The sequence below is a fragment of the Rattus norvegicus genome, chromosome 8, assembly GCF_036323735.1.
Source record: "Rattus norvegicus strain BN/NHsdMcwi chromosome 8, GRCr8, whole genome shotgun sequence".
Classification (NCBI taxonomy): domain Eukaryota; kingdom Metazoa; phylum Chordata; class Mammalia; order Rodentia; family Muridae; genus Rattus; species Rattus norvegicus.
Window position 1 is genome coordinate 53,618,188 of NC_086026.1, and position 27,057 is coordinate 53,645,244.

The window sequence follows — 27,057 nt, forward strand, 5'->3', positions numbered from 1 at the left end:
GCCCGATATATATACACCAGGCTTCAGTTTAGTAGAATTTATTGAATTACAGGACCTATGGAATCCTATTTTATCTCCTTTCCCCCTTGGCTTTCAGTATTCTAAAAGACCTTTGCTCTCCAATCTGGAGTACTTTAAAAAAAAATCTTCAGCCATTTTCCTGAGGGATATGATAAGAGAAAATTCTGAGACATCTTAAATTCAATATAAAGGCAGAAGGCAAAAGGAGAAGAATGTTGGTGAGTTCTCGTTTGCATTAGACAGAACCTCACTATACGTGTCAGGCTAGCCTGGAACTCACTATGTAGATGAGGCTGGCCTTGAATTTACAGAGCTCTTCTTGTTTGTGACTTCAAAGTCGTGTTGGGATTAAATGTTTTGGCAGGGATCCATGTTTTTGTTGTGTTTCATGTATCTGGAGCTGGCCTCAAATAGCTATTGAGTTAAGGATGACCTTGAGCTGCTCATCCTCCCTGGAAACAAGAAAAATTTCCTGTAGACTGTTCATCCATCACATACTCACCCGGTATGTGACAAAACTCATACTGAACAGTGTTTAGGGTAGAAAAGAGGATTTATTTTTGCACTTGTCTGACCTGCCTTTGTCCATCAGTTGAATAAACACACTGTATCATCATTTTTAAAAAATTGAGGTGTTGGGGATTTAGCTCAGTGGTAGAGTGCTTGCCTAGCAAGCGCAAGGCTCTGGGTTCGGTCCCCAGCTCCAAAAAAAAGAAAAAAAAAAATTGATGCACTTTTTTTTTGACAGGATTTTGCCTGTCAAGAGTATGCATTCTCATCTTGAACTGGCTCTGTAGCTCAGGCAGACACTGAATTTGTGAGCTCCCTTGCCTTATCTTCTGAGGAGCAGAACCCAGACTGAGGTTCTGGGTCACTTGGTCAAGGTCAGGTGTAACTTTTCTGATCTCTCAGAAATCATCTGTGGAGCCTTTAAAGCATCTGAAATTGGCACTGACAGTGAATAGTTGTCCAAAGCCACTGTTAGACTATGGTGGATCCAAGTCAGTTTATAAGCATGTCTGTAAACCTAGGCACTTGAAGGTAGAGGCAGGAGGATCACCCTCCTGCTTCCAAACCCACCTGGGCTATATAACCTTATTTCCACAAAGTAGTAGCTCAAGGATTAGAATGTGATGTTGGAACCGGGCATGGTGGGACGTGCCTTTAATCCCAGCACTCGGGATGTGAGGCAGAGGCAGTCAAATCTCTGAGTTCAAGGCCAGCCTGGTCAACAAAGTTAGTTCCAGAACAGGTAAGGCTACGAAACCCTGTCAAAAAGATGAGGTTAGGGGATGGTTCAGTTGGCAAAGTGCTCGAGCAGACCTACTACATTTCAGCCCTAGCACCTATGTGGGATAAAATGGTCAGATGTGTGTTGCCTAGCCTAATCAGTGAAAGAAGGGTCCCAAAGGAAGTATTCCAGGCTGTCCTCTGACTCATGGTAACACACGCGCACGCGCACGCACCCCAACACATACACACATGACCATTAAAAAATATTTTAAAAGAACTTGAGGTTTCGTCGGGATTCTGAATTTTAAATACTGAGACTATATTGTTTTGTCTCTGTTCCCACTAATCTGACCACGAGTTAAAACTCCAAATTACGCTGAATGTATTTCTTAGAGAAAACGCCATACCTCTACAAGCAGGGAATATTTCTTTAGTTTTCTGAATCCGCGCCTTTACAGGAGGCACGCTGTAGAAACTAGTAGACCGAACGTAATGGGTCATGTGATGCTCAGCCTATAAGCGGCACTGTCCTCCTTACACTGGAAGCTGCTTGACAGGCAGGATGACGTCTCCATCACAGGGTGAACAGCAGTCCGCCCAACTCTGCGTGCGCACCAGCCTTACTCGAGTCCCGCCCCATCCTAGTGGGGTTACCGCCTCTCTCCAGGTAGGGGTGGCGTGCGAGGGAGGGGCGTCAGTGAGGGCGGGACTAGAGGGCAAGTCTGGGACCTTGGGACTCCCCTGACTTCCGACTACGCCGGAGGCTGTCCCGATGACTGCCCTTCCGGGATGGCGACAGTTCCGCGGCCCCAGGACCGCGGTCTTGTAGATGCCGCGCCCTCGTGGCTGCAGCGCTCAGTCTCCGTAGCTCTCCTGCTCCTGTCCCCAGGACCCGCAGTTCCCAACCTGGAGTCGGGTGTCCCGGGTAGCTTGAGGACACCGGGTGCTTGGCAGGTGCGGAGCGGCGCCGCCTGACCATCCTGACTGGCAGAGCCTAGGCTGCCAGAGCGAGGGGCCTCTCGAGGCTACGTGCGGCTCCCTCGCGCCTACGCCTTCTGCTCCAGCGGCTGCTCAGAGGAGCAGAAAGCTGCGGTGGCGTGTTCAGGGGCTCACACCCTTGCAATACGGATGCCCTACTGATGCCGCAGGGTAATAGGGACCGAGAGGCAGTTCCAAGGGTCTCTCATCCAGACCTAAGCCCTTAGCGCGCTTTCTGTGTGTCGCTGCGGGGTGAACTGAGGGGCTTTTCTCCGTTTAATTCTGCAACTACTGCAGTTAGCTAGCTTCTTATTTACTGTTGTGCTTTGCACATTTCAGTGACTGAGGCCAGCTTCAGTGAGAAAAGGGAGTGGGAAATTACAGAAATAAACAATAGACTTTAAGGAACTTTTGCCATGGTGCCTTACTGTGTTTTATTAATTCCTTACTAGGCCTAATTTATATGTTTAAGTTTTATCACTGTGTATATAAGGAAAGTGTGTGCCCTGTTCACTACCACCATGAGGGGGTCATGGAATGTATCCCCCGAAGAAGGGGATACCAATTAGGAAAGAATACTCCATTGTGTGCTAAGCATTGTGTGCAGTAAGCTCTAGAAGGCTCAGAAGTGGGTATGGGGTTGTTTTTAAGGTATGTGGCTGACTGACTAAGACTGGGGGTAGAAATCAATCTAGTGCCTTTCACGATGCCCGTTACCCTCAGTGAACCTGAGAGAATTAGAAAGTTCATTGACTCAGGGAGTAGGGCTCTATTGAGAGAGAGCTCAGCTCTGCTCATCCTACCCCAGCCTCCCCTGGGCTCGTGCAGACAAAAGTAATTAGGCTGAGCCTTTAATCACAGCTGGTTTCACAGGCAGGAAGACTTACAAAAGGAGGGAAAGGCAAGCAATCCTGGGGATAGGGTGCCTCCCTTTGGGACCCTCTCCTCCCCCAGTCTGGCTCTCACTAATCTACTGTTTTCTTGTCTCCCTCAGGACACTGGGTTCCTAGGTTGCTGCCCCAGGCTTAATGATTGTCCAGAAGGCGGCTATAAAGAGCCTGGGTGGAGGAGAGAGCGCAGAAAAACACAGCTCAGCAGATCCGGGCACTGGAGAGGGAGCTGCAAGCAGGAGCAGTCAAGAGTGTGGTCAGAAGCACCGTGAGTGGACCAGCAGGGCCGGCTTTTTCTACCATGGCGGCCCAAGGCTATGGCTATTACCGCACTGTCATATTCACAGCCATGTTCGGAGGCTACAGCCTTTACTACTTCAACCGCAAAACCTTCTCTTTTGTCATGCCCTCCTTGGTGGATGAGATCGCTCTGGACAAGGACGATTTGGGTAAGCCTTGGAAGGGTGGGGTGGTGGGCTGTGGGATACACCGTTTGGAGTCTGGTTTGTCCAAGCACGGTGGGTTTCAAGCATGTACCAGGTGCAAAGGCTGAGCCCCATGTGCATGGGTGTGGGTGAAGGACTGAGGCCAGTGTTTATCTGGTGCACTACTGGGAGGGGGCAGCAAGGTTTTCACACCCGTGGGTAGGTGCATGCTGCACCTGCAGGTTACAGTGAACACTGGGGAAGTAGCACCATGATTTGATGTGTCCTGCCGTGCTACCCACCAGGAGGAATAAGATCTTTGACTCTAGGGCCCTTCACTCCATACCGACACATGGTTGGGCAGCAGAACTGCCTGAGGGTTTCTGTGGGCGTTCAGAGTGAGGAGGGGACTGCAGATTCCAGGGAGAAAGATAGAAATCCAGGAGGTTGAGAAGTCCTGAGTCAGCCTGGGCCTATGATGCACGGCTCAGCAGGCAGGAGAGTGTCAAGTCTGCAGCACGGGTCCTCCTGGAAGGAACCTGTTTCACCCTGCCGAGCACCTGTATACACCTGACCCCTTACCTTCCTCCACCCCTCCTGTGCCTCTGCCCTGTCCCTAACCCCTCAGGTGTCCTGCTCCCTGCTCCCCTTCGCTGCAGGGCTCATCACGAGCAGCCAGTCGGCAGCCTACGCCATCAGCAAGTTTGTGAGCGGGGTGCTGTCTGATCAGATGAGTGCCCGTTGGCTCTTCTCCTCTGGGCTGCTCCTGGTTGGTCTGGTCAACGTAGTCTTCTCGTGGAGCTCTACAGTGACGGCTTTTGCTGCTCTCTGGTTTCTTAATGGTCTGGCACAGGGGCTAGGCTGGCCCCCCTGTGGGAAGATCCTGAGGAAGGTGAGTGCATCTGACAAGCATGCCTGAAGTGGTGCAGGGTACCCAGCAAGAATTGGGAGCACCGCTTTTTACACAAACCTTCCACCCCTAACCCATAGCGGGTTCCTTAGGCGTTCCCTGCCAGTTCCTGCTGCTGTCAGGATATTTTAGGAGCCTGAGGGTGGTGGGATCAGGTGGCAGATGAGGGAATTGGCTCCGCCAAGTAGAAGCACTCTTTCCTTCATCCCTGTAATGTGAGTCTCTAGGTCTGCCACACTCGAGCTGCTCCCTCTATGTGGCCTCCAAGCCAGGCACCTATTCTGTTCCCCTCTGCCTCACAGTGGTTTGAGCCATCCCAGTTTGGCACTTGGTGGGCTGTGTTGTCAACCAGCATGAACCTGGCTGGAAGCCTGGGACCTATCTTGGCGACAATCCTTGCTCAGAGCTACAGCTGGCGCAGCACCCTGGCCCTGTCTGGGTCACTGTGTGTGGTTGTCTCCTTCTTCTGTCTGCTGCTCATCCACAACGAACCTGCTGATGTTGGACTCCGAAATCTGGACCCTGCCCCCTCCAAGGGCAAAAAGGGTAAGCCTCTACCAAGCTGGCTCCCAGAGCATCTCCATTTACCTTGGCTCGGCACGATTTTGTTAGGGCTATCCTTTGGCTTGCCCTGTGCTTGCCAATGGATGCAGGCAAAGGAAGGGCAATGGAGATTGGATGGGGGAGTAAAAATTCTATCCTTAAAGTCAGAGGCAGCACGTCATCCATCTTGGGCCTTCTCTGACAGCACAGACCTCTCTATTCTGGGTAGGCTCCTAAGTTTAAGCAGTTTGGGTGCCTTCTTCCAGCTGCACCAGTCCTCACTTTCTTTCATTTGCATCAAGGTAGGGAAGAAGGAAGCAGGGGTTCGATGGGATACCCCATATTAATCCTGGTTGCTCATAGCCTCTGTCCTGGCAGCGGGTTAATGATGGTGGTGGTGCAGTGGGGGGAGGCCAGCAGGAGCAGAGCCCAATTCCTAGCCGACCTCTTCCCACCTCCAGGCTCGTCAAAGGAGGAGAGCACCCTACAGGACCTGCTGCTGTCCCCCTATCTCTGGGTGCTCTCCACTGGCTACCTCGTGGTCTTTGGGGTAAAGACTTGCTGTACAGACTGGGGCCAGTTCTTCCTTATCCAGGAGAGAGGGCAGTCGGCCCTCGTGGGTAAGATGAGTGTTTAGACAGAGACAAATCCTGTACAACCCAGGAGCCAGTGCAGGAGATGGGATATCCCCGCCCTTTCTCCACTTCCTCCTTAAGGTGGTGCATCCTTGGAGGTGGGTCTGTATCTTGGGATAACTTCAATGTGAAAGTATCTTTTCACTCCTTTCCCTTTCCCACAATCCCCTATGCAGGTAGTTCCTACATCAGTGCCCTAGAGGTTGGAGGCCTTGTAGGCAGCATTGCAGCTGGCTATCTGTCAGACAGGGCTATGGCAAAGGTGAGTGGTCAGGAGGAACTATGAAGAGAGGCCCTTTGAGGCTTCCTCACATGGCTGGGCCAGCCAGTGGAGGTGGGAGTCCTGGCAGATGAGCTGGTTGGAATAGAAGGTAGACATTGGGTGAGATGGGAACAATTCCAGGTTTCTCTTATCTGCTTAGAGACGTGGAAAGAGACCCAGAATCTCTCTCCCTAGTCAACAGGCTTCTCTGCCCCAAGGGAACTAGGGGTGGCAGTGGATTAGGCACAGCTCCCTAGCACGTGTCCCATGCCTGCCCCAAGGTGGAGGAAGGGATGTTGTGGAATTTGGCCTCAGAACACGGAGCAGCTCCCAGGGCCTCCCCAGAGCTGTCTGGGGCCAAGAACTGTGACATATTGCCAAAGACCTGTCAGCAATAACCCTGCTGTGTCAGAGTCCAGGGGTGGGGGTGTGTTGCCCTGCTTGGAGGACCTGATCTGGCTGGTGCTGTATCCATAGGCAGGGCTGTCTGTGTATGGGAACCCTCGCCACAGCCTGTTGCTGCTCATGATGGCTGGCATGGCAGCATCCATGTTCCTCTTCCGGGTAACGGTGACCAGCGACTCGCCCAAGGTAAATAGAGAGCCTGGCTGGCTGCAAGGCACAGGAGAGAAAGTAAGACACTCTCCCCTGGGCCAGCTCCTCCTCCTTTTGCAGTTCTGTTTGCACCTTATTTCCTCTCTTTGGTGCTTTGTGTGCCTCTCCACTCTGGGCCTGGTTTTCTTCTCTTTCCTCTGCTCTCTAGGAAGCTTTCTGGACTCCTGCTCTCCATCCTCTGGCTGAGCTCACAGGCTTTACAGAGCACGAGGTGCCTTAAAGATATCTCTGGTTTTCCTCCTGGTCTGTCTCACTTTTGTTTCACCCCTGTCTTGCCCCTAATCAGCCTAGTTTGTGCAAAGTCTGAAATGGACAGCATCCAAGATGCTGAGGGACTCTGAGGGATGACACTATCTCCACTGTCCCTGTCCACCTAGACCTTTGGGGCTGGCTCATTCACTGCGGGGTGAGGATGGCTCCTGACCATGCCTTGTCTAGTTTGCTCCTGAGGGCTAGGCACTCTTTCCTCAATAGGCACTCTCTTGCTCCTCTTGCAGATCTGGATCCTGGTGTTGGGAGCCGTGTTTGGTTTCTCTTCTTATGGTCCCATTGCCTTGTTTGGAGTCATAGCTAATGAGAGTGCACCTCCCAACTTGTGTGGTACCTCTCATGCTATTGTGGGGCTCATGGCCAATGGTAAGTCCTTCACTGCCTTGCTTAGGCCGATTAGAGACAGAATTGCCTACCTGCTTAATCCTCACATGTGGCTCAGTGTCTTCTCCTTCTCCCCAACAGTGGGTGGATTTCTGGCTGGGTTACCCTTCAGTACCATCGCCAAGCACTATAGCTGGAGCACAGCCTTCTGGGTGGCAGAAGTGATCTGTATAGCCAGCACAGTTGTCTTCTTCTTGCTTCGAAATATCCGCACCAAGATGGGCCGAGTATCCAAGAAGGCAGAGTGAAAAGAGCACTCACTATAGAGCATCCCCAACTGCAACCTCATTGGCAGGACACAGAAAGGAAGAGAGGCTGCTCTGGCTAGAACAGAGCCTTTACATATCTGTGTCTACACTGTCTCTCTGGACCTCCGTGGTGCTGCAAGTTACCAGTGGCTAATGAGGTCCTATGCTCTATTTAAATGATGTTTGGTTTTAGGCTCCATTGGCTTCTGTTTCTACCTTCTAGCAGACAGACAACTCCTAAATTCAGGGTGTCTCCTATACCCCTCTTCCTCTCCTGAGTCCCCATCTCCTAGTGAGGTGGTTCTATCTCTGCAGCTGCAGAATATTAATGGCCTGTGGTTTCTGCTGTACCCCAAGGCTTCTTGTTAGGGGTCAACACTGTTGCCAATACCTCAGTCCCTAAGGGAGGAGAGGAGGCCACCACTCTCATCAGTACCCTGGGACAAAAGGGAGGAATGTAGAGAGCAAACTGTCTTGTATAGACTAATAAAACTAGATTTGATACTAAACGGTCAGTGGTTCATCCTTTCAGAGGGAGACATAAACTAGACAAAGCTTTTCTCGGGAAAGTATTTTACCAGTATCTGTCCTTTCCACCCTCAAAAGGAAGACTTTTCTCTGGAGTGAGAGAGCAGACGTATAAATGGAACCTTTTAAGTACAAGCTCAGCATTCAGCTAACACCGCACACTTCTAGGTTGCAGGTAGCTTAGATAACTTTATGGAAGGGTACCTGAAAGCGTGGGGCCAAGCTTAGGCTCTCAGTAACTGGCTTGAGAACTTTGAAGCACAAGTATTTTATAATTTGCTAAATTCTGTGTATAAGAGAATAGAATTAGAGGTTGGGGATTTAGCTCAGTGGTCGAGCACTTGCCTAGCAAGTGCAAGGCCCTGGGTTCGGTCCCCAGCTCCGAAGGGAAAAAAAAAAAAGAGAGAGAGAGAGAGAGAGAGAATAAAATTATATCGTAGGGTCAGAGTGCATACTGAGGTAAAACTTAGCTTGATTTTAAGTGCTAGTAAATGTTCCATCATCCACTACAACCACCTCAAGCTCCCAGAAAACCAGCAGCTCTGGAAATGACTCTAAGGCTCAAGAGTCAAACTATTCTGCTACTTTGTTTGGTGAACATCAATTCCTCTTGTTTCCTACTAGAAGACGGTACTTTATATTCACAGAATGCCCTTACCAGTTCTGCCTCACCTCCCCTGCCTTTCTCCCAAATAATCAGTTAGGACAGAAAACACTAGAACAAAGGAATGTTTATTACAGCATTGCTAAGCTAGCTTCCTCCATAAATAAACCTGTACAGAGTAGGACATAGGACTGTGATATATACAGAGGGGCAGAGGACACAGCATTCGAGCCAGGATCTGTCCCCATCTCCAGGCTCAGTGTTCTACCATTTTCAAGTATATTAGCAAGGCCGCTGCAGGAATCCTCACTGGAGTAGAAACAGCAAAGCCCTGGAGCATGTCTCAGAACTTAGGGGTCCATTCCAAGTTCATCCTATGACCCAGGTCCAAAAGTGCCAGCCTTCTCCGCCACCTCGAGAGCTAGCTTCAGGTTTTGGTCAAATAGCTCACATCTAGGCCAGACCCAGAAGACAAGAAATTGTGAGGTATGGAACTTCCACACAAAGGGTCCAGGCAGAATTGGTAGAAGCAATTTGAAGGACATGAAGCCTAAGGAAACCCTGTGTTCTCAAGATTAACAGAGCTGGTTACCATTGTCTTTACCTCAAAGCAAAACTTGGTCACATTTTAAATGACTTGGGAGACAGCACAAAGCTTTGGCAGTGTCTCGGGAATGGGGCTACCTACCTGATAGGCATTTCCAAGGAGTAGAATGGATTCTTGAGGGCAAAGTCTGAGTAAATTTCATAAATTTTTCGGAGAAGAGAATCTATTCCAGCTTGCCTAGGATCTGCCAGGACCACAAACTTGATCCCTGGAGAAAAGAAAGCCAGGAATGGTTACCCAAAGACAGAGAAGGCATCAAATACCATTCCGTATTTTTGCAGCCCTTTCAATATTATAAACTACTATCATAAGCCCATTTTTATTTTGTCTTTACTGACACATAAAGCAGGGAACAAAGGTGCTAGAGATGGGGTGACTTCACTCTCACTAAGTGACTGAGTGACCAGACTCAAGATCAGCTGCTATTTTCAGACCTGCAGTTCCTCCGCAGAAACTGGATAACTGAAGTCAAACTGCCCATTCAGTATCTACACCAAGGAGTGAAGCAATGATAAGTAGGATCCAAAGGCCATGTCTACTTGGCTTTCAAATTTTATTTAGAATACACACCTTCCAAAATGTGTGAAGCCTACCAATCTGAATTGTATCCAAGCCCAGGATAACCAGGGTTGGCTGACAGAAACAAAGTCAGTCTTGGACTAAAGAGTGGCTTTGGATTCACCAAACAAATGGGTATGTTTGTACACATGTGCCTGGAAGACCTGACACCATCCCTGTTGTTTACCAAAGGTTTTCTGGCCAATCCCTTGGTCCATCTGTCCCTGTGACCTCTGCAGGCACATACCTGTCAGTGTTTGGAAGCAGTGCAGTTTGAACGTGTCTGTTTCCAGCATCTCAATGCCTGAACTGCCCTGTTCCGGAGATAGCTGGGAACCAATGGCAAAGAGCCTGCATGCAAAAGAGTAAAGTTGGGAATATACCATGTAACGTGACATGAGGGGACATCCTCAAACCTTTCCACTCAAGTACCCAATCTTGGGAGGAATTCACTTTACAGCCAGGGATAGTCAGGAGAAATACTGTGAATTGCCTAGCAGAAGTGTCAAAATTTCTTTTAGGTTCATATGCCTTCTGTACACATCATATATTATTATATTTTGCTATGAAACATTATTTCCCTAAGGTTTATTTAATTTTTATTTGTTATTTGCCATCTCACTTAGTCACCTGGTGGCAGGGAAGTCACTCCATGTCTAGCCTCTTCTGTAGGCTGCTTTGTGTAGCAATAAGAAAAAAGTAAAAATGAGAGAGCGTATGGAAGTGTATGAGTGTTTTGTATGAGTGCCTGGTGCCTGTGGAAGCCAGAAGAAGGAGTTCCTTTCGAACAGGAGTTACGATTGTGAGCTAGCTACCATGTAGATGGTGTTCTCTGCAAGAGAACCATCTCTTAAGCCCCAAACAGAAACATTTTATAATAAATCTGAGCCAACATGCTGGGGAATATGTGCACACCTTCTTAGTTCATGGCTATTCCTATGTCAACACACCTTACCCCACAGGTAGTCACAGGAAGACTTTTAATGTCCATTTAATTTAATTGTTTACCCGGTGGTGGTGGTGGTGGTGGTGGTGGTGGTGGTGGTGGTGGTGGTGGATGCCTTTAAACTGAGAGCTTGGAAGGCAGAGATAGGGGGATCTCTGAGTTTGAGGCTAGCCTAGACTCCAGAGTAAGTTCCAAGACAGCTAAGGCTACATTGGTAAACTTTGTCTCAAAAAAAATTTTTGTTTTTTTTCCGGAGCTGGTGACCGAACCCAGAGCTCTACCACTGAGCTAAATCCCCAACCCCGGTAATTGAATTTTTAAAAAAATTTTTGAGGGGGTTGGGGATTTAGCTCAGTGGTAGAACGCTTGCCTAGCAAGTGCAAGGCCCTGGGTTCGGTCCCCAGCTCTGGAAAAAAAAAAAAAAAAGAATTACAAAAAAAAAAAATTCAATTACCTTATATTAAAGATGAAGAAACCAGGGCTAAGAGGACAAGCAGCTGACTAGGCAAAAAACAAACTACCTCAAACCTGGGTATATCTGACATTTCTTCATAAAGAGAGCTCAGCCACTTAAGAGGTACAGAGTGATTGTCAGTACACACAAAAACACTTTAGCTAGCTTAGAGATAGATGCACTAGTCTGGGAAGGAAATGTTTAAAAGGGCTAGGGGACACTTACGAGTGGAACATAGAGGCCAGCATAAGCTTCTCATTGGAGGTAAGGCGGGGCCGGCCAAATCGAATAGAAACCGGGTAATTTGCAGAGTTACCCAGATACTCCAGCACTTCTTTCCCGTCCGCCGTGTACTTGCCATTTACATCCATGCCATTGATGGCTAATACTGCATGGCCCACTACAGAAGAGTGGCTAAGGATCAGAGATGCCCCGTCCACTCCCCGCCCCTCCTCTTAACTCCCACTCCCACCCCGCACCCTAACCCCTCCTTTTACTCCCACTCCCATCCTGCACCTGCCCACCAGCACACTTCCGCAGCGCCGGCCCCGCCCTCGAGCCCAGCCCACCCCGGATGCCGTCTCGCTGGCCGAAAGCGACCAGCACTCGTTCGTCGTGCAGTTTCAGCAGTAGGTCCAGCGGGTAACTGAAAGTTTTCTCAGCTTCAGCCCGTGGCGAGTAGCTGTCCCACTGGTAAATCAGGCCGCCGGCTTTGTTCACCACGTACACGCTAAAAATCGCCATTACTGCGCTACGGATAGGGTACTACAGCCCGGCCCCTTCCAGCACCGGAACTGGTGTCATAGCCCCGCCTCTACGCTCCCGCCCCTGCGGGCTCGGTCCTGAAGCGCAAGCGCAAACCAAGACCCCGTAGTTCCGATAAACGGAACTGGACTACTGTATTTTTCAGTGACAAGAGGATTAGTTGCTGTCGAGTGACCCACAACAAAGTCCAGCAATTATACGACCAGCCATACAGGTTGGAAGCCACGCCCCTTTCCCATCTCTCCCATGAGAGTAAGGCGGAGATTAGCCAAATCGTGGCCCCACCCCTTGCCCCGGAAGTACTTTCTGGAAGCAGCGCTTTCTGGGATTGTTGGCCCATCGGGCTTCCTTTTTTTCCGACATCTTAGTGTGGCTGCAGTGGTCCACACTACTCTCTGAGTTTCGCCATGGTAAGGCCCGCGAGTGTTGAGCAGTGGGGTTTAGAGCGCCGAGTGGTGCTGGGAGGAGTTGGAGGCGACCCTACAAAGAGCGCTGCGTGACTGCGGGCCTGCCTCTTAGGGCGGCCACGGCCATTGTGTCCATGTGCTCTGGCGGTGCCGCCTTGGGTGGGTGAAGGACTGCGATCGAAGCGCGTGGGACCACCTTGTGACTAGCCTACACTCTTGCTTTCTTCCCCTAGCCGCCCAAAGACGACAAGAAGAAGAAGGATGCCGGAAAGTCGGCCAAAAAAGACAAGGACCCAGTAAATAAATCTGGTGGCAAGGCCAAAAAGAAGGTAGGGAATAGCTATTTGTAATAGGTTCTGCGGGACCTTTCGTAAACTCGTGCTGTAATTTTTCCCTCAAATACTGAATTCTAAAATACAGTTTTTCCCCCTAATGCTGCGACCCTTTTTATATAGTTACCCTTGTTGTGACCACCAGCCGTAAAATTATTTTTGTTGCTATTGCTTCATAGCTAGTTTTGCTATTGTTAAGAATCGTAATGTAAGTGTCTGATCTTCAGGATATCGGATAGTGACTCCAAAGTTGAGAACCGATTCATTAAAGCCATGGAGTCTTTAATTTACCTGAGGTAGTAGTGATGGGTTTCTTAGATGCTTGATATTTGGGAGAAAAAGGATAGTTCTGACTGGTTCTCTCATGTTTTGATGAGCAGAAGTGGTCCAAAGGCAAAGTTCGGGACAAGCTGAACAATCTCGTCCTGTTTGACAAAGCTACTTACGACAAACTTTGTAAGGAAGTTCCCAACTATAAGCTTATTACTCCAGCTGTGGTCTCCGAGAGACTGAAGATTCGAGGTTCCTTGGCCAGGGCAGCCCTTCAGGAGCTACTTAGTAAAGGTAAAAGATGCGCACTGTGTTTTTACAAGTGGGCTGTCTCGTTACTAGTATTACTGGGAAAGCTTCTGAAGGATAGATTGACTGGCATTGCAAAGTTTTTAGATGTGAAAATTGAGATTTCCATCACTTTTATACCATAGAGTCCTATGTAGTTCGTTGAGGCACAATCATCCTTCAAGTGAATGCATAATTTGAAATTAGAGAAAATTGCTTTTTTGAGGTACAACCCTGTTTCTGTGTAGCCCTGTAATGGAACTCCCCTTGTAGACCAGGCTGGTCTCAACTCGGGCTGGGAATAAATGTGCCCACCACCTCCCTCTCTTTAAGTCACCTTATGGTTGGCCTTGAATTCCTGATCAGTTACTGGGATTAAAGGCAAGTACCACTGTGCCCTGTTTTTTTGAAATAACCATTTCCAAAATGTCCAGGCAAATTATCTTTCTGCCTCTGGTGTTTTGGTTTTTTTTAAGTACATGAGCTGACAACATACAGCAAGGTCTACACAGAAGAGGTCTAGGTGTTGTGGTTTTAGTTGGGTGACAGATATAAACTCCTTCCAACATGGATTTGATGGTCCATTAAATCTGTACTAATGATCTAGAAGATAAGTTGAGGGCCAGTTCATGTCCTGCAGAGCCTCATGCAGTTACTCCTGTAACTGGAACAGTTTTATGGCAAGACAGGAGACTTAGCCAGGAGCTCTCAGGCCAGCTAGCTTAGTATGCTGTTGTACGGCTACATGAGATACTGCCGCAACAGGGCGGGAGAGTAAACTGACCCCTGGTAGTCGACTCTCCCTACACTCAAACACTAAATTCATAGGAAATCCTAAAAGCAGCTTCATTGATGGCTCATTTGTTGGTTCACCTGCCCCAGTTTCTCTATAGACCAGGTTGGACTCTTGTCTAAGTGTTGGGGTAAAGTGTACACACTTGTAAACCCAGCATATTAAAGACCAAAGGGATCAGCACCAATTCCCGGATCAGCTGGGAATACAGAATATGACCTGGCACCTTAAGAATTAAGGAGTTCTGTTTGGAGAAGTAGGAAAGCCATATAAAGAAGTCTGACGTCCTTGGAGCTGGAGAGATGGCTCCAAACCCTCTCGATACCAGTCCCAGACCAGATAGATGCACGTGTACACATGTATTCAGACAAAAACCTTCAAATACATTGAATTTTAAAACTGTGCCTTTTCTCCTTAGGACTTATCAAGCTGGTTTCAAAGCACAGAGCCCAAGTAATTTACACCAGAAACACAAAGGGTGGAGATGCCCCAGCTGCTGGTGAAGATGCATAAACAGGTGGGAACCAAAGGTTTCTTGGTTGTTGAAGTAGTATATGTTCCCTTTATAAGATGCTTGGTTTATGACTTCGTTTTCTTGTTTGTTTTACAGATTGAATCAGCTGTACATTTGGGAAAATAAAACTTTATTGAATCAAATGAATGGGTGCATCTGTTTCCTCAGGCAGCTGGAGAGGATTTGGTCTTAGGAATAATAGCTGGCTGGAATGGGTTTGTTAACCCATGAGATCGGAACAGACTGGGAACCTTCAGCTTTTCCCTTTATGTGGCTGCCTGCTTCTTGCTGCAGCTTCAGTTTTGAATTGATGCCTGAAAAGAAATGAAGACTTAGCAAGATTAATGGTAAATCTTGAGGGAGGTTGCTGGTTACACTTATGCATACCTGGACTGCCAGCGGCGTCCATTATTCCAGACTCTGCCAAAAGAGGGCAGCCAGCCTGCACTGGTGTTGGAACTGTGATCAAAGTTGGCCCCAACTCTATCTGGAGGGAGTTTCTTCAGTTTTTGCTTTTCCTCTGCAAATAGAAAATATTTTTGAATTTAAGTAGCTTTCTTTAAAGATGACTAAGTAGCTTACGTGAAGACCTGAACATGTGTTGCTTGAGGTAGCTTGCTTACTTTCTTTAAGAAATTCTTCATAGGAGGGTCCTATTGGGAGGCTTCCAGAGCTGTGCTCCTCCTCTTGGATCATCCATGGAGGTGTGGCACCTAGAACAAAGTAAAGCCCTTTAAGCTCCACAATACTGCTCAACACCTTCCAGTTAGGTGTGCTTAAAAATAAAATGGCTTGGGCGGAGGGGCCACAGTTTAATTCCCAGCATTCACATTGCAAGTTTACAACTATAACTCCAGCTCCATAGGGTGTGATACTCTATTGGACATGTGCAGGCAAAACTACAAATGCATGTGAAGTACAAATTTAAAAAACCCGGGAATTCTGAAGCTTGGCAGTAGGTATAGCCCAGAGGCAGCTGAAGCCATACTTTCTGGTGCCTTCCATTTTTGTATACATACTAAAATGCCTATGTGCCTGGTGCCTACTGAGTCACGAGCAGACAGTGCATCTCCTGGGACTGGAGTTGGGGATGTCAGAGCTGCAACATGGGTGCTGCCATCACAGGTCTGCTGACTTTTGAGATGGTTTCTCTGTAACCCTGGCTATCCTAGACTCACTCTATAGACCAGGCTGGTCTCAAATTCAGAAATTCAACTGTCTCTACCTCCCCAGTGCTTTGTTTTAAAGAAAAAAATGATGACAATATAAGTAGCTTTGATGAAAGCCCTGAATGACTGAAGCATCACTGTACTCCATTAGAATACTTATGGTATAGCTTCATTCAGAAGGGGTATTTGTAAGCGTATGCCGAACTCTATTAAAAGGGTGGTGTATTATACTCCCCAGCACACAGTAATCTCCACCTTGCATAACTTCTAAGCAGTTGGTATATGTAGTTAGTATTTTGGTAACCTGTGGTAAGTTTCTCAAATTGATTAATGGTTTGACAATGTGCTTGAATAAAGTAGACATTAAAGTTATTTAAAAAGAAAGCAACAGCTGGGTGGTGATAGGACACACCTTTAATCCGAGGCAGAGGTGGGTGGATCTCTGAGAAATAGGCCAGCATGGTCTACAGATTGACTCTCAGGATGGCCAGGGCTACACAGGAATAAACCCCTCAGAAAACCAAAAGGGGGAAAAAATCCAGCAAATTGGTTAGATATCCATGTCTTTAAAAAGTTGTTTCAAGAACTCAAGGTCAGTGTGAATAATAAGGACCGTGTTCAAAATAGCTGGGCATGGTAATGCCTACTTCAATCCCAGCTCTCAGGCAGAGATAGCCATTGCTACATAAACTGTCTCAGCAGAAACCAAAAGACCATTTTGTAGACCCACAAACACTGCTCAGAAACTTACCTGAGTGAATGTTACCAACTCCGGGTGTATCCTGTGGTAAAAATGGGGATGTGGAATAAGGTCAGATATAAGGAACCCACAAGATAAAGCACGCATAAGTGATTGTCAGCAAACTTTACACAACTTGGACAATGCTACTTCAGTACTTCTAAAGAATTCGGTAGGGGTTGGGGACTTAGCTCAGTGGTAGAGCGCTTGCCTAGCAAGCGCAAGGCCCTGGGTTGGGGGGGGGGGGACAAAAAAAAAAAAAAAAGGAAGGGCTCAGTAAGGGCAGACCAACAGGATGGAGACAGCTAGAATAGGTAGAAAAGCCAAAATAGGTCTGTTGTGGGACAGAGCTTGGTGACCCTCTTCTGGTTTGCTTGTTCTTGTACCTGATGCCCAATGAATGTTAGGTGCGGTCCTGTCTCCATCCAATCAAGCTCTGCAACAGGTTGCAAGTCCAAGTGTGATACCTGCTGTGAGCTGGAGGCTCCATGGCTGAAAGACAGGGGAGCCAGGCTGGCAGATGAAGTCCTTGAGCACTGGGGATGGCAAGGATCAGATTGGTTCCCATTTCCCAGCATCCAACTGCAGAGGCTCCCTGAGGACTTACCCATTGGCAGCTTTCCAACTTTCAGGTGCCGAAGAACCCTCTTCTGGATCTGACTCTGCCTGAGGCTGAGTTTGATTCAGGAAAAATAAATGTGTCTAAAGTGCTTAAGAGCCTGCCCAGGCCATGGCCCACACTCCAGACTCCAGTATCTCATGGAAGGTACTGCCCATTTTGCCAACTCCCAGCCCTGCCCACATCTCTGGGCCTGCCCCCAGTGGACCCCATTGGTTCTCTGAGAAGAGCTGACTTGAAATGCTGGATGGGGGAAGCCAGGCACCAGTGGATTTGGATACTGCTCTGGGTCCTCCGAGGGAAACCAACCTCTAAGACAGATCGGACCACTTCCTGCCGACTCTGTTCTACCTCACGGATCTGAGCTGCCATCTGTGGGAGAGAGAATGCTTAGATGGGTTCAGGGTTATGGGGCAAGGTCTTTTGGAGGCCTTTCCTCCTACCTCTTTAATCACCTCATCCTCCCTTTCCTCATAGGAGTCCAAGCCCTTCACCATCGATTTCTTAAACCTAAAAATACAAGAATTATAAAAACACTGAAAAGAGATAAATCAGCTTAGTACTCCAGCCCTACCAGTTATAAAGAACACTACTAGATAGTTTTTAATGGGGGGGTGTGTGTGTGTGTGTGTGTGTGCAGGTTCGAGCTAGTCTGATTGTACAGCTTAGGCCAGCATAGAACTCCCACCTCAGCCACTGGGTGCTGAGATTATAACAATGAGTCACCATGCTCAGCTCAGATAATTTTGAGAATTTTCAACTTGCAGAAATAAAACTGGTAAAATGTGCACCTTGCCTTTCACCTGGAGACATAACACTGTCAGACAGCTCCACTATTCTTAATTTACTTTCTTCTTACAGATTTTTTTTTAATGGTTATCTTGCCTGCATGCATGTCTGTATACCACACACACATTTCCAGTTACCTTGGAGAGCAGAAGAGGGTGTTAGATCACTTGGAGCTGGAGTTATGGGTGACTGTGAGCTGAACAATTAGTGGGTACCGGGAACTGAACTCAAGTCTTCTACAACAGTAGAAGGTCTCTTAATGTGTCACCATGCCAGGCTTAACAGTTTCTGACAGGAATAGTACACTTGGCGAAGTGCCAAGTCTTACCTTGTTACCAATGCCTTTTTTTTTCTTTTTCTTCTTTCTTTTTTTTTTTTTTTTTTTTTTTGAAACAGGTTTCTCTATGTAACAAAGCCCTAGCTGTCCTGGAACTCACTTTGTAGATCAGGCTGACCTCCAACTCAGATCTGCTTGCCTCTGCCTCCCACATGCTGGGATTAAGGATTTACCAGCTTACCGATGCTACTCTTGACCACTTAACCCCTATACTTAAAGAAACTATAGGATATTTTCCTACTTAAATCCCTCCATTCATTCCTTATGTGTATATTCCTTCTGCCATAGTGAAAACTCTGGTCCCCAACAACATATTTGTATTCATTTCATACTATAATACTTAAAAAGTAGGGCTGAAGAGAGATCTCAGTGGTTATGAGCACTGGCTGCTTTTCTAGAGAACTTAGGATGGATTCCAGCACCTATACCGTGTCTCATGGAGACTATAACTCTAGTTCCAGGGGAATCTAATGCTTTCTAATTTTAGAGGGCACCAAACACACAAACAGCATGCACGTATGTGTACACACACACACACACACACACACACACACACATTGTTAAAACCATACACATAGAAATCATTCATTTAAAAAGAAAAGCACATCCTATTCTTCCAGTGGACTCAAGTTCACTTTTCAGCACCCATGTTGGACAGCTTGACAACAACCTCTAACGCCATCTCCAGAGGGGTTTGACGCTTCCAGCCTCCTTATACAGTAGCACTCCCATGCACATACCAACACAGACATGGACACAAACATAATACACAAGATAATCAATTTTAGAAAAAAATACCACTATTGGCTTGGAGAGAAGGCTCAGAAACTACGAGCACATACTGCCCTTGCATACAACCAACGTCAGTTTCCAACACATATGTGGGGGTGTTCACAACTGCCTGTAACCCCAGCCCCAGGAAGCTATCAACTCTGGTCTCCCAGGACATTTGAATTCACACACAATACCCCAATTATTAAAGATAAAAAAATAAGGGCTGGAGAGACGGCTCAGAAGTTAAGAACACTGGATATTCTCGGAGAGGACCTGGTTTTGGTTTTTAGTACCCAAATGGTGGCTCACAACTGTAACTCCAGTTCTAGCGCATGTGCCATCCTCTTCTGGCCTCTACAAGCACTACATGCTCATGGTATTAATACATACATTTCAGGCCAAACATTCCTACACATGGTCTTAACTAATACCACCGCTAAGAGCAGAGGCAGAAGATCTGGAGATTGAGGGTAGCATGAATTATAAATGAGGTCCTGTCTCAAAGCCAGACAATCCTGTCTTGGTGCAGAGCGTTTTGTACACTTTTTTTTTTTTTTTTCCGGAGCTAGGGACCGAACCCAGGGCCTTGCGCTTTCTAGGCAAGCGCTCTACCACTGAGCTAAATCCCCAACCCCTGTACACTTTTTTTTTTGTACACTTTTTTTTACACCTTGCTTTTTTTCCCCCTTACTTAGAAGGGGGAGTCAAATGTGAAGTCATGTGCTACATGACTTTAGTCCCAGCACTCAGGAGGCAGAGGCAGGCAGATCTCTGTGCATTCAAGGCCAGTCAACATAGAAAGCCAGGACTACATAGAAAGACCCTGCCTCAAAAGAAAACAAAACAAAACAATCAAACAAACAAACAAACAAACCAGTAATTCATTACTCTCAATAGTAAGCTTTTATAAATCTTCATTCACTAATCAAAAATCCTATGAAGGAGGCTGGAGAAAATGGCTCAGAGGTTAGGAGCACTGCTCTTTAAAGACCTAGATGTAAGCATCCTTATGGCAACGCACAACATTCTGTGACTCCAGTTCTGGGGGACCAAATGCCCTCTTTTGACCTCTGAGGCTAGCAATCCTCTTGTATCAGCCCTCTAGACAACTGGGACTAGAGGCCTAAGGCACCATAGTCATCACGCCTTCAATGTTGTGTGTTCAATACAGAAGTTGGGCATACTATTAAAAAGTGCCATGAAAACACGAGACAGCAGTGGATGAGATGAAATCCCTGCTGGACTTTGCAATACATTTACTTATTTTTCGTGATTTGAATCCTACAGCGTGGACCGGCCTGGACCTTGACCTGATTCAGCTGGGTACTAGCACTATAAATGGTCACCAACACACTTAAGTTGAATTTCCCTAATTAGTGCCTGTTTTGAGATAAGGATCTGTAGCTTTGGCCTCTCAAGGATCCATTCTCAGCTTCCCTGGTCCTGGAATTACAGATGTGAGCCATCACACGCTCTCAGAACTTCCTAATTAAATGAAGCTTTTGCGCCTGACAAGGCCTGGATACATCGCCTTTTATAACAGGTGACTTACCGTGCATAATCCGGGGGGGAGATCAGAAACTTCTCTTTCACCTGGGCATGGGCCTTGTTCTCCCACCAGAATTTGTTGGTGGCTTTCTTATGTTCTGGGCTGAGAAGGAAAAGGAAGAATAATAGTAGCTGGTCATTAAGAAAGTAACACAGGGGGTTGGGGATTTAGCTCAGTGGTAGAGCTCTTGCCTAGCAAGCGCAAGGCCCTGGGTTCCGTCCCCAGCTCCGAAAAAAAAGAAAAAGAAAAAAAAAAAAAAAAAGAAAGTAACACAGTACTGAATATCAGAGCACTAGGTAGGTAATGTAGATTGGCCACTGGGTTGCTTCTGTGGACAAGGCAGAGAGAGGAGTATTATTTATTACCAACTTCTTCAAGACCTCTTGGGACTCCCTTCTTCCAATCAAGTGCATGGCAGTGGGAGGAGGGCAAGCTGGCTTTTCTTGCAAGACCACCTACACCACTGGGGCTATTGTAGGGCTGGACCCACCAAGCTCCACGGTTGGCCAGGTAATTCAATCCATACCCCAATTAAGTCACAAGTACAACTCAGTGTGTGTACAGGAGAGGTGGGTGTTACCCAGCTGTCACCTGGCCAGATGTTCCAGCAGACCCCCGTGTAGCACTGTCAGGTTTCCATGGCTCAGGTGTTTTCGCACTTCGCAGCCACAACACGGGCACCAACAGCACCGGTCGTGCTCCGGGACATAGCACTCCACCTGGGCGGCGCGGACGGCCCTGCGGGCGGCCTCCACCTGCGGGAGAGAAGCCAGCTAGGACCCTGAAACTACAGCCCACATTCCTGGCCTCCCCAGCCCCGGGTTCGCACCTGCGGTAGAAACCGCTCCAGAGCCCCCTTCAACTGCCGCTGGTGCTTGTGGCTGTAAACGTGCCCGCGACCACAGAAGAAAGTCTGCCGACACAGAGGACATCTCTGGGGTGGCGCCATAGACCCAGGACCGGCGAACACCGCCACCAGCAGCGGCTTGTCACCACCCACTAACCCCTGACCTTCCGAGCCGGACGGGGCGGGGCGAACTTGGGAGCTCCGGGTGCCTCTAGAGGCAGTAGGCGGATATTGCAATACGTTCTGCGGCTGCGCGGACTATTCACTCCCTCCCCGCCTCCCACGCACCCGCTGAGAACCGGCTGTGAAAGAGCGAGACGCAGACCACGCCAGATAGGACCTCAGACCGCACTTTTAGGCGTTGACAAAGACCCAACTTAGCGTAAGAAATCAAATCAGATCTGGTAATTTCAGGGCGCACACAGTGTCCCCGAGCTTTGTGTTAATGGCTGAATCCTCACGTCTACGCTTTGTGGTGTGGCATTGTTGACATTTTACACGTGGGGAAGAATCTACTCTGAAGAAATGAGAACCTCTGAGGAAAGCTGCAGAGGTGTGTTAAGAAGGTAGTCAGCCCCTCCAGCATCCCCGAGACCTGGTGGGGAGCACTTGGTCTAAGTGACTGTGATACTCTTAATCTTCAAAGGTGCTCCACAAAAAATGGAGAGATGGCTCAGTGGTTAAGAGCACTAACGGCTGTTCCTAGAGGTCCTGAGTTCAAATCCCAGCAACCACATGGTAGCTCACAAACATCTGTAATGAAATCTGATGCCCTCTTCTGGTGTGTCTGAAGACAGCAACAGTATACTCATATACATTAAATAAATCTTTAAAAAAAAAGAAAAAAGAATATTCCAAGTCACTTCACTTCTCCCAGCATTCCCTGGGAAATCTAATTCTGAACACGAGTGCTTACGGTGAATCGTGTTCTATCGCCCTTACAAGAATATGTTATACGCCACCCATGTCAGACCAGATATGTATTTCCTCATTTGTTCCAATACTGTTCAAAGCAGTCTGCTCCAATTCCTGTGAACAGCCTAGGACTCTTCAATTTAGCTTATTTGATAGTATTTTCCCGCCAGTCTCCTCTACCAAATAGTCATCTTCCAACTGAACTTGGTTTGTGTAAAAACCGAATCCACCATCTTCCTTTTCACAACTAAGCCCCTTGAGTGGCCAGGTTTCCAACACTTCCAAGATGCCAGTGGCCAAGCCCCACCTGAGAGGAAAATATTCCTAGATTAAGCCACAAAACCCTACCAATCTCCCAGTTTGCCCTAAAAATCAGGCCACAGAATCCCGCCAATCCCTGAGCTTGCCCTAAAAATCAGATCACAAAATCCCGCCAATCCCCGAGCTTGCCCTTAAAATCAGTGCACAGAATCCGACCAATCACTGAGTTTGCCCCTAGAACAAGTCACAGAATTCCACCAATCCAGGCGTTTGCCCAACATCAGACCATAAAATCCCACCAATCAGAAACTACCCTGGAGAGCGCCCTGCCCTTCAAACTGTATATAAAGCCTGTCTCCTTCTTGTTTTTTTTTTTTTTTTTTTTTTTTTTTTTTTTTTTTTTTTTTTTTTTTGCGGCTTCTTTCCTGAATAGAGTTAATTGTCATTATGTATCTTTTTTTTTTCCCCCTCTTCGGAGCTGAAGACCGAACCCAGGGCCTTGCGCTTACTAGGCAAGCGCTCTACCACTGAGCTAAATCCCCAACCCCATTATGTATCTTTTTGTGCATTGTGTATTCCGATGCTGATTTCTATGCCCAGAGATCTAGTTGCACTTGGTGTATGGCATGGTCAAGCTTCTCTAGTTTCGATGATGTGTAAAAATTGTTTTCCATCATTTCTGATTGGTTAATAAAGAGCTGATCAGTTTATGGCTGGGTGGGAGAAGACAGAGGAGACAGACATCTGAGCCTAATGAAGGATCCTAAAGAGAGAGGAGACGGGGTTGGGGAAGAAGAAGAAAAGGAGAGGAAGGATAGGTGTGGAGGGACCAGGAGGATTTGCCATGAGGTCACCATGAGAGAGCCGCTATGGGGACACACGTGGAGACGAGCGAAGTGGGTAAGACTCAGAGGGTAAAGGAACATGTGGCTGGAAAACAGGCAGTCTTACAGGGTTAGGATAACCTGTCAAGCATAGTACCAGCAGCTTGCTAATAAAAACACCAGGTCTCTGTGTCATTTACTTGGGAGCTAAAACTGGACTAGAGTGGCCATGGGAGTGCCCTGCAACTATTTGGGGGGTGTAGAAACCTCCCGAGAATTACGTTTACATCTGGACATAGCTCATGCACAGCTGTAGTCCATGTTTTCCCATCCCACCTCTGCTCTTCCCTAGCCTGTACCTAGGTTTCCTTGGAACATAAGCTGATACCACTGAGCAGGGCTAGGTTAGGATACCTGTGGAAATGAATGAACTGTTTTACAGACCTGGAAAACACTCAGAACTAGCATCTCCTCCTGTGAGAAACCTCCAGCTTCTGCAGTCAGAGCTAATTACTCCTTTCTGCTTCCCAGGAATATGGCATCTGCTTGCTACAGAAGTGACTCTTCAGAGCCAACAGTGAGGTCTTTTTTTCATTTCCGAAAACATTTATTAGCATGATTTAAAACACTTTTTGAATAGTAAGAGAAGGAGTTTCTAAACATGAAAGTTATCAATGGTTCTACTTTATAACTAATATTTGGAATTGAATGGACAGCTTTATTGCCAGTCTTCATTTATTAAAAACAATCCATTTATCGGTTCCATGACATCATGACTATTGCTTTGTCTGGGAATGAGTCCCTACAGCGATTAAGTATAAAAAATATCTTCCATCATAATTGGAGAGTGACCTGCATTGGAGTGCGATTCTGAGTAAAGAATTGATTAAAGGGGTTGGGGATTTAGCTCAGTGGTAGAGCGCTTGCCTAGCAAGCCCTGGGTTCGGTCCCCAGCTCCGAAAAAAAGAAAGAATTGATTAAAAATACACAAACAGTTGGGTTTTGTTTTTAAAAATACTCCCTTACACACTACAAAAAAAGAATTAGTATTTTGGCTTTTTAAATTCCTACATGATACTGAGAATGACAGTCCCCAGAGGTCCCCCTCACATCACTGGATGCACCTCCTCTTCTGGAGGGCAGATTCCAGGGGTGACTCTGAAGACTTGGGCCTCCACATGTTTACACTGGTCTGAGAACAAAGACAGTGTCGTCCAGAACATAGTAGTCATTGTACATGTCACCTTCACACAGGTATGGCAGTCTAGTGAAAGCTTCGATGACAAAGCCAGCTTTCCTGAACACCTCAGGCAGGCTATTCACTTGCTCTTCCCAATTCTGTCCCTTGATTTCCAGAATTTCTGATGGTTTCTCCCACTTGCCACCTACGTTTTCCACATAGGAATGAAAGGGCAAAACCAAGGCCAGGATGACCCTGCCTTGGGTGGGCTCCAAGACACTTCTGATATCTTTTAACAATGCCAGGGGCTGATCACAGCGATCCAGCAGATTTAAGCAGCTGATGACATCATACTGGAACCCTGTATTCTGCCATTCATTTATTCCAAGCACTCTGTATTTCTTCTTCTGGAGCTGCCAGATCATTGTTTCAGAAAGTTCAGTGGCATAAATTTCTTCAAAATGAGGGCTCATGATTTTTGTGACTTCTCCATCTCCAGCACCTAAATCAAGAAGTCTATGGGTGGGGCTGGGGATTTAGCTCAGTGGTAGAGCGCTTACCTAGGAAGCGCAAGGCCCTGGGTTCGGTCCCCAGCTCCGGAAAAAAAGAACCAAAAAAAAAAGAAGTCTATGGGTTTTCCAGTCCGACCCCATGGTAGGCTCTGCTGACTTGGACATTTATCCCCTTGTGTTGTCCTCCCTGGTTGCCAGAAGGATGAAGGAACCCCTGGGGGATGGAGGCATATGTTCTCTCCTGCTAATGTAGTGGCTCTCTACCTCCTCAGCTGTAGGCCCTCTCCCCACCAAACCCCCACCCCCACCCCCACCCCCACAACACCCCCCACACCCAGCTGGCTCGAGTAAACACTTCTCTGAAACGAATCTTCCTGACAGAATAACCTACCACACATGTAACCTTTAAAAGCTTATTCTAGAGCCAAGTGTGGCGATTTTTACCTGTAACCCTAGCACTTGGCCAGTGTAGGCAAGAGGACCAGGAGTTGAAGGTCATTATGAACAGTGTAGGGGTTCAAGATCAGCCTGAGCTACATGAGACCTTTTTTTTTTTTTTTTTTTTTTTTTTTTTTGGTTCTTTTTTTTTCCGGAGCTGGGGGCAGAACCCAGGGCCTTGCGCTTCCTAGGCAAGCGCTCTACCACTGAGCTAAATCCCCAACCCCGAGACCACGTCTTGATAAGAGGAAATCCAATCAAATTTCATTGTAATTCCCTAGCTGGGTTAACTTAAAAAAAGGAGGGGAGAAACATTAACAAAGATATTGCGATGAGCAATTGTAATGCTGTACTTGACAGTGTGAGATGACTAGACACCTGCGGGTAAGTCAACTCAAACAGGGATGATATTCAAATGGACAGGAAGAAATGCTTTTCGTTGTATTAACTACCTTATTTTTCTCATCCACATTCCCAATACCGACTTTGAAGAATTTGTTTAAAGGCTGAAGAGATGGCTCAGGGGTTAAGAGCATTTGTTGCTCTTTAAGAGAACCCATGGGGGTTGGGGATTTAGCTCAGTGGTAGAGCGCTTGCCTAGCAAGCACAAGGCCCTGGGTTCCGTCCCCAGCTCCGGAAAAAAAAAAAAAAAAAAAGAGAACCCATGTTCTGTTGCCCACACCCAAGCCACATGCAGACCACACACTGCCTACAATTTCAGCTACAACTAGCACCTCGATGAATGTGCATATCTCCACACACGTAATTAAAAATGAGATAATAAAATATGTTTATTTGGGGTTTGGGATTTAGCTCAGTGGTAGAGTGTTTGCCTAGCAAGCGCAAGGCCCTGGGTTCCGTCCCCAGCTCCGAAAAAAAAAAAAGGAAAAAAAATTGTTTATTTAATTGTAAAATTAGAACCAGAATATAGTTTTTATTTGCTTTTTTTTGAAGTTTTATTTTATTTACTTTAGTTCTTCCAGTCAGGGTTTCTCTTGGCTATCCTGGAACTCACTCTGTAGACCAGGCTGGTCTCAATTCACAGAGATCTACCTGTCTCTGCCTCTGGAGTGCTGAGATTAAAGGCATACGCCAGCACGGTGGTGCTAATTTTTAAACTTTGATTTTTTTTTTTGAATGAATATTTGCGTACCACATCTCTGCAATGCTGTTAGAGGTCAAATTCCCGAGGATGGAGTTCCAGAGGTTTGTGAGCTGCTTCCTGGATGCTGGGACTAGAGCCCAGGTTCTCTAGAAAAATCAGCCACTGTTCTTAACTGCTGAGCTGTCTCTCCAGATCAGCTTTCACTTTTTACATAACACTGTGAATGTGTGTAACTGATGTCTATAAGAGCGTGGGCATGTGCACCATGGCACCCGTGTGCAGGTCGGAGGACAATCAGGGGTACATAGGAAGATGGTATCTTAAAAATGAGACAACAATGAAAACTGTCTTTTTTTTTTTTTTTTTTTTTTTTCCCCTTCGGAGCTGGGGACCGAACCCAGGGCCTTGCACTTCCTAGGTAAGCGCTCTACCACTGAGCTAAATCCTCAGCCCAATGAAAACTGTCTTGTACCATACACCTATAATCCTAGACTTCGAGGCTTGGCAAGGTGATCAGGA

At 47.1% G+C, this 27,057-nt stretch overlaps 4 protein-coding genes and 1 pseudogene across 26 annotated transcripts; 2 read left to right on the plus strand and 3 right to left on the minus strand.

The window, feature by feature from the left end:
- Positions 1-1,764: 1,764 nt before the first annotated feature.
- Slc37a4 (solute carrier family 37 member 4) lies at positions 1,765-7,923 on the plus strand. 12 transcript variants are annotated; one of them, XM_063265025.1, is made up of 10 exons: positions 1,765-1,921; positions 3,227-3,571; positions 4,176-4,439; positions 4,760-5,003; positions 5,462-5,620; positions 5,812-5,897; positions 6,375-6,488; positions 6,661-6,723; positions 7,010-7,148; positions 7,248-7,923. In XM_063265025.1, the coding sequence occupies exons 2-10, from the start codon at positions 3,440-3,442 to the stop codon at positions 7,412-7,414; spliced, it is 1,368 nt and encodes a 455-aa protein (XP_063121095.1). In that variant the 5' UTR covers positions 1,765-1,921; positions 3,227-3,439; the 3' UTR covers positions 7,415-7,923. The 12 variants fall into 12 exon arrangements, with proteins under 12 accessions (XP_063121095.1, XP_063121092.1, XP_063121096.1 ...); XM_063265022.1 differs by having other exon boundaries at positions 4,207-4,439; XM_063265021.1 differs by lacking the exon at positions 1,765-1,921 and adding an exon at positions 1,936-2,208 and having other exon boundaries at positions 4,207-4,439.
- Positions 7,924-8,194: 271 nt separating this feature from the next.
- Trappc4 (trafficking protein particle complex subunit 4) lies at positions 8,195-11,855 on the minus strand. 3 transcript variants are annotated; one of them, XM_039081858.2, is made up of 5 exons: positions 11,681-11,855; positions 11,337-11,511; positions 9,959-10,062; positions 9,235-9,361; positions 8,195-8,321 (listed from the first exon to the last, which is right to left on the minus strand). In XM_039081858.2, exons 1-5 carry the CDS (start codon positions 11,853-11,855, stop codon positions 8,288-8,290), a joined length of 615 nt encoding a protein of 204 aa, XP_038937786.1. In that variant the 3' UTR covers positions 8,195-8,287.
- A 290-nt stretch (positions 11,856-12,145) lies between these two features.
- Rps25 (ribosomal protein s25) lies at positions 12,146-14,623 on the plus strand. Of its 2 annotated transcripts, NM_001005528.1 has the most exons (5): positions 12,245-12,286; positions 12,517-12,612; positions 12,996-13,179; positions 14,385-14,483; positions 14,577-14,621. In NM_001005528.1, the coding sequence occupies exons 1-4, from the start codon at positions 12,284-12,286 to the stop codon at positions 14,477-14,479; spliced, it is 378 nt and encodes a 125-aa protein (NP_001005528.1). In that variant the 5' UTR covers positions 12,245-12,283; the 3' UTR covers positions 14,480-14,483; positions 14,577-14,621. The 2 variants fall into 2 exon arrangements, with proteins under 2 accessions (XP_063120867.1, NP_001005528.1); XM_063264797.1 differs by having other exon boundaries at positions 12,146-12,286; positions 12,996-14,623.
- Positions 14,590-21,474, minus strand: Cenatac (centrosomal AT-AC splicing factor). Of its 9 annotated transcripts, none has more exons than NM_001398796.1 (11): positions 21,286-21,463; positions 21,048-21,211; positions 20,460-20,558; positions 17,451-17,517; positions 17,317-17,379; positions 16,996-17,060; positions 16,775-16,880; positions 16,401-16,431; positions 15,104-15,193; positions 14,868-15,000; positions 14,590-14,794 (listed from the first exon to the last, which is right to left on the minus strand). In NM_001398796.1, exons 1-11 carry the CDS (start codon positions 21,403-21,405, stop codon positions 14,734-14,736), a joined length of 999 nt encoding a protein of 332 aa, NP_001385725.1. In that variant the 5' UTR covers positions 21,406-21,463; the 3' UTR covers positions 14,590-14,733. The 9 variants fall into 9 exon arrangements, 5 of the variants coding, with proteins under 5 accessions (NP_001385725.1, XP_038938261.1, XP_008764400.1 ...); XM_039082333.2 differs by having other exon boundaries at positions 14,594-14,794; positions 16,775-16,901; positions 17,463-17,517; positions 21,286-21,474; XM_008766178.4 differs by having other exon boundaries at positions 14,594-14,794; positions 16,775-16,901; positions 21,286-21,474.
- Mettl9-ps1 (methyltransferase like 9, pseudogene 1) lies at positions 24,271-25,007 on the minus strand (annotated as a pseudogene).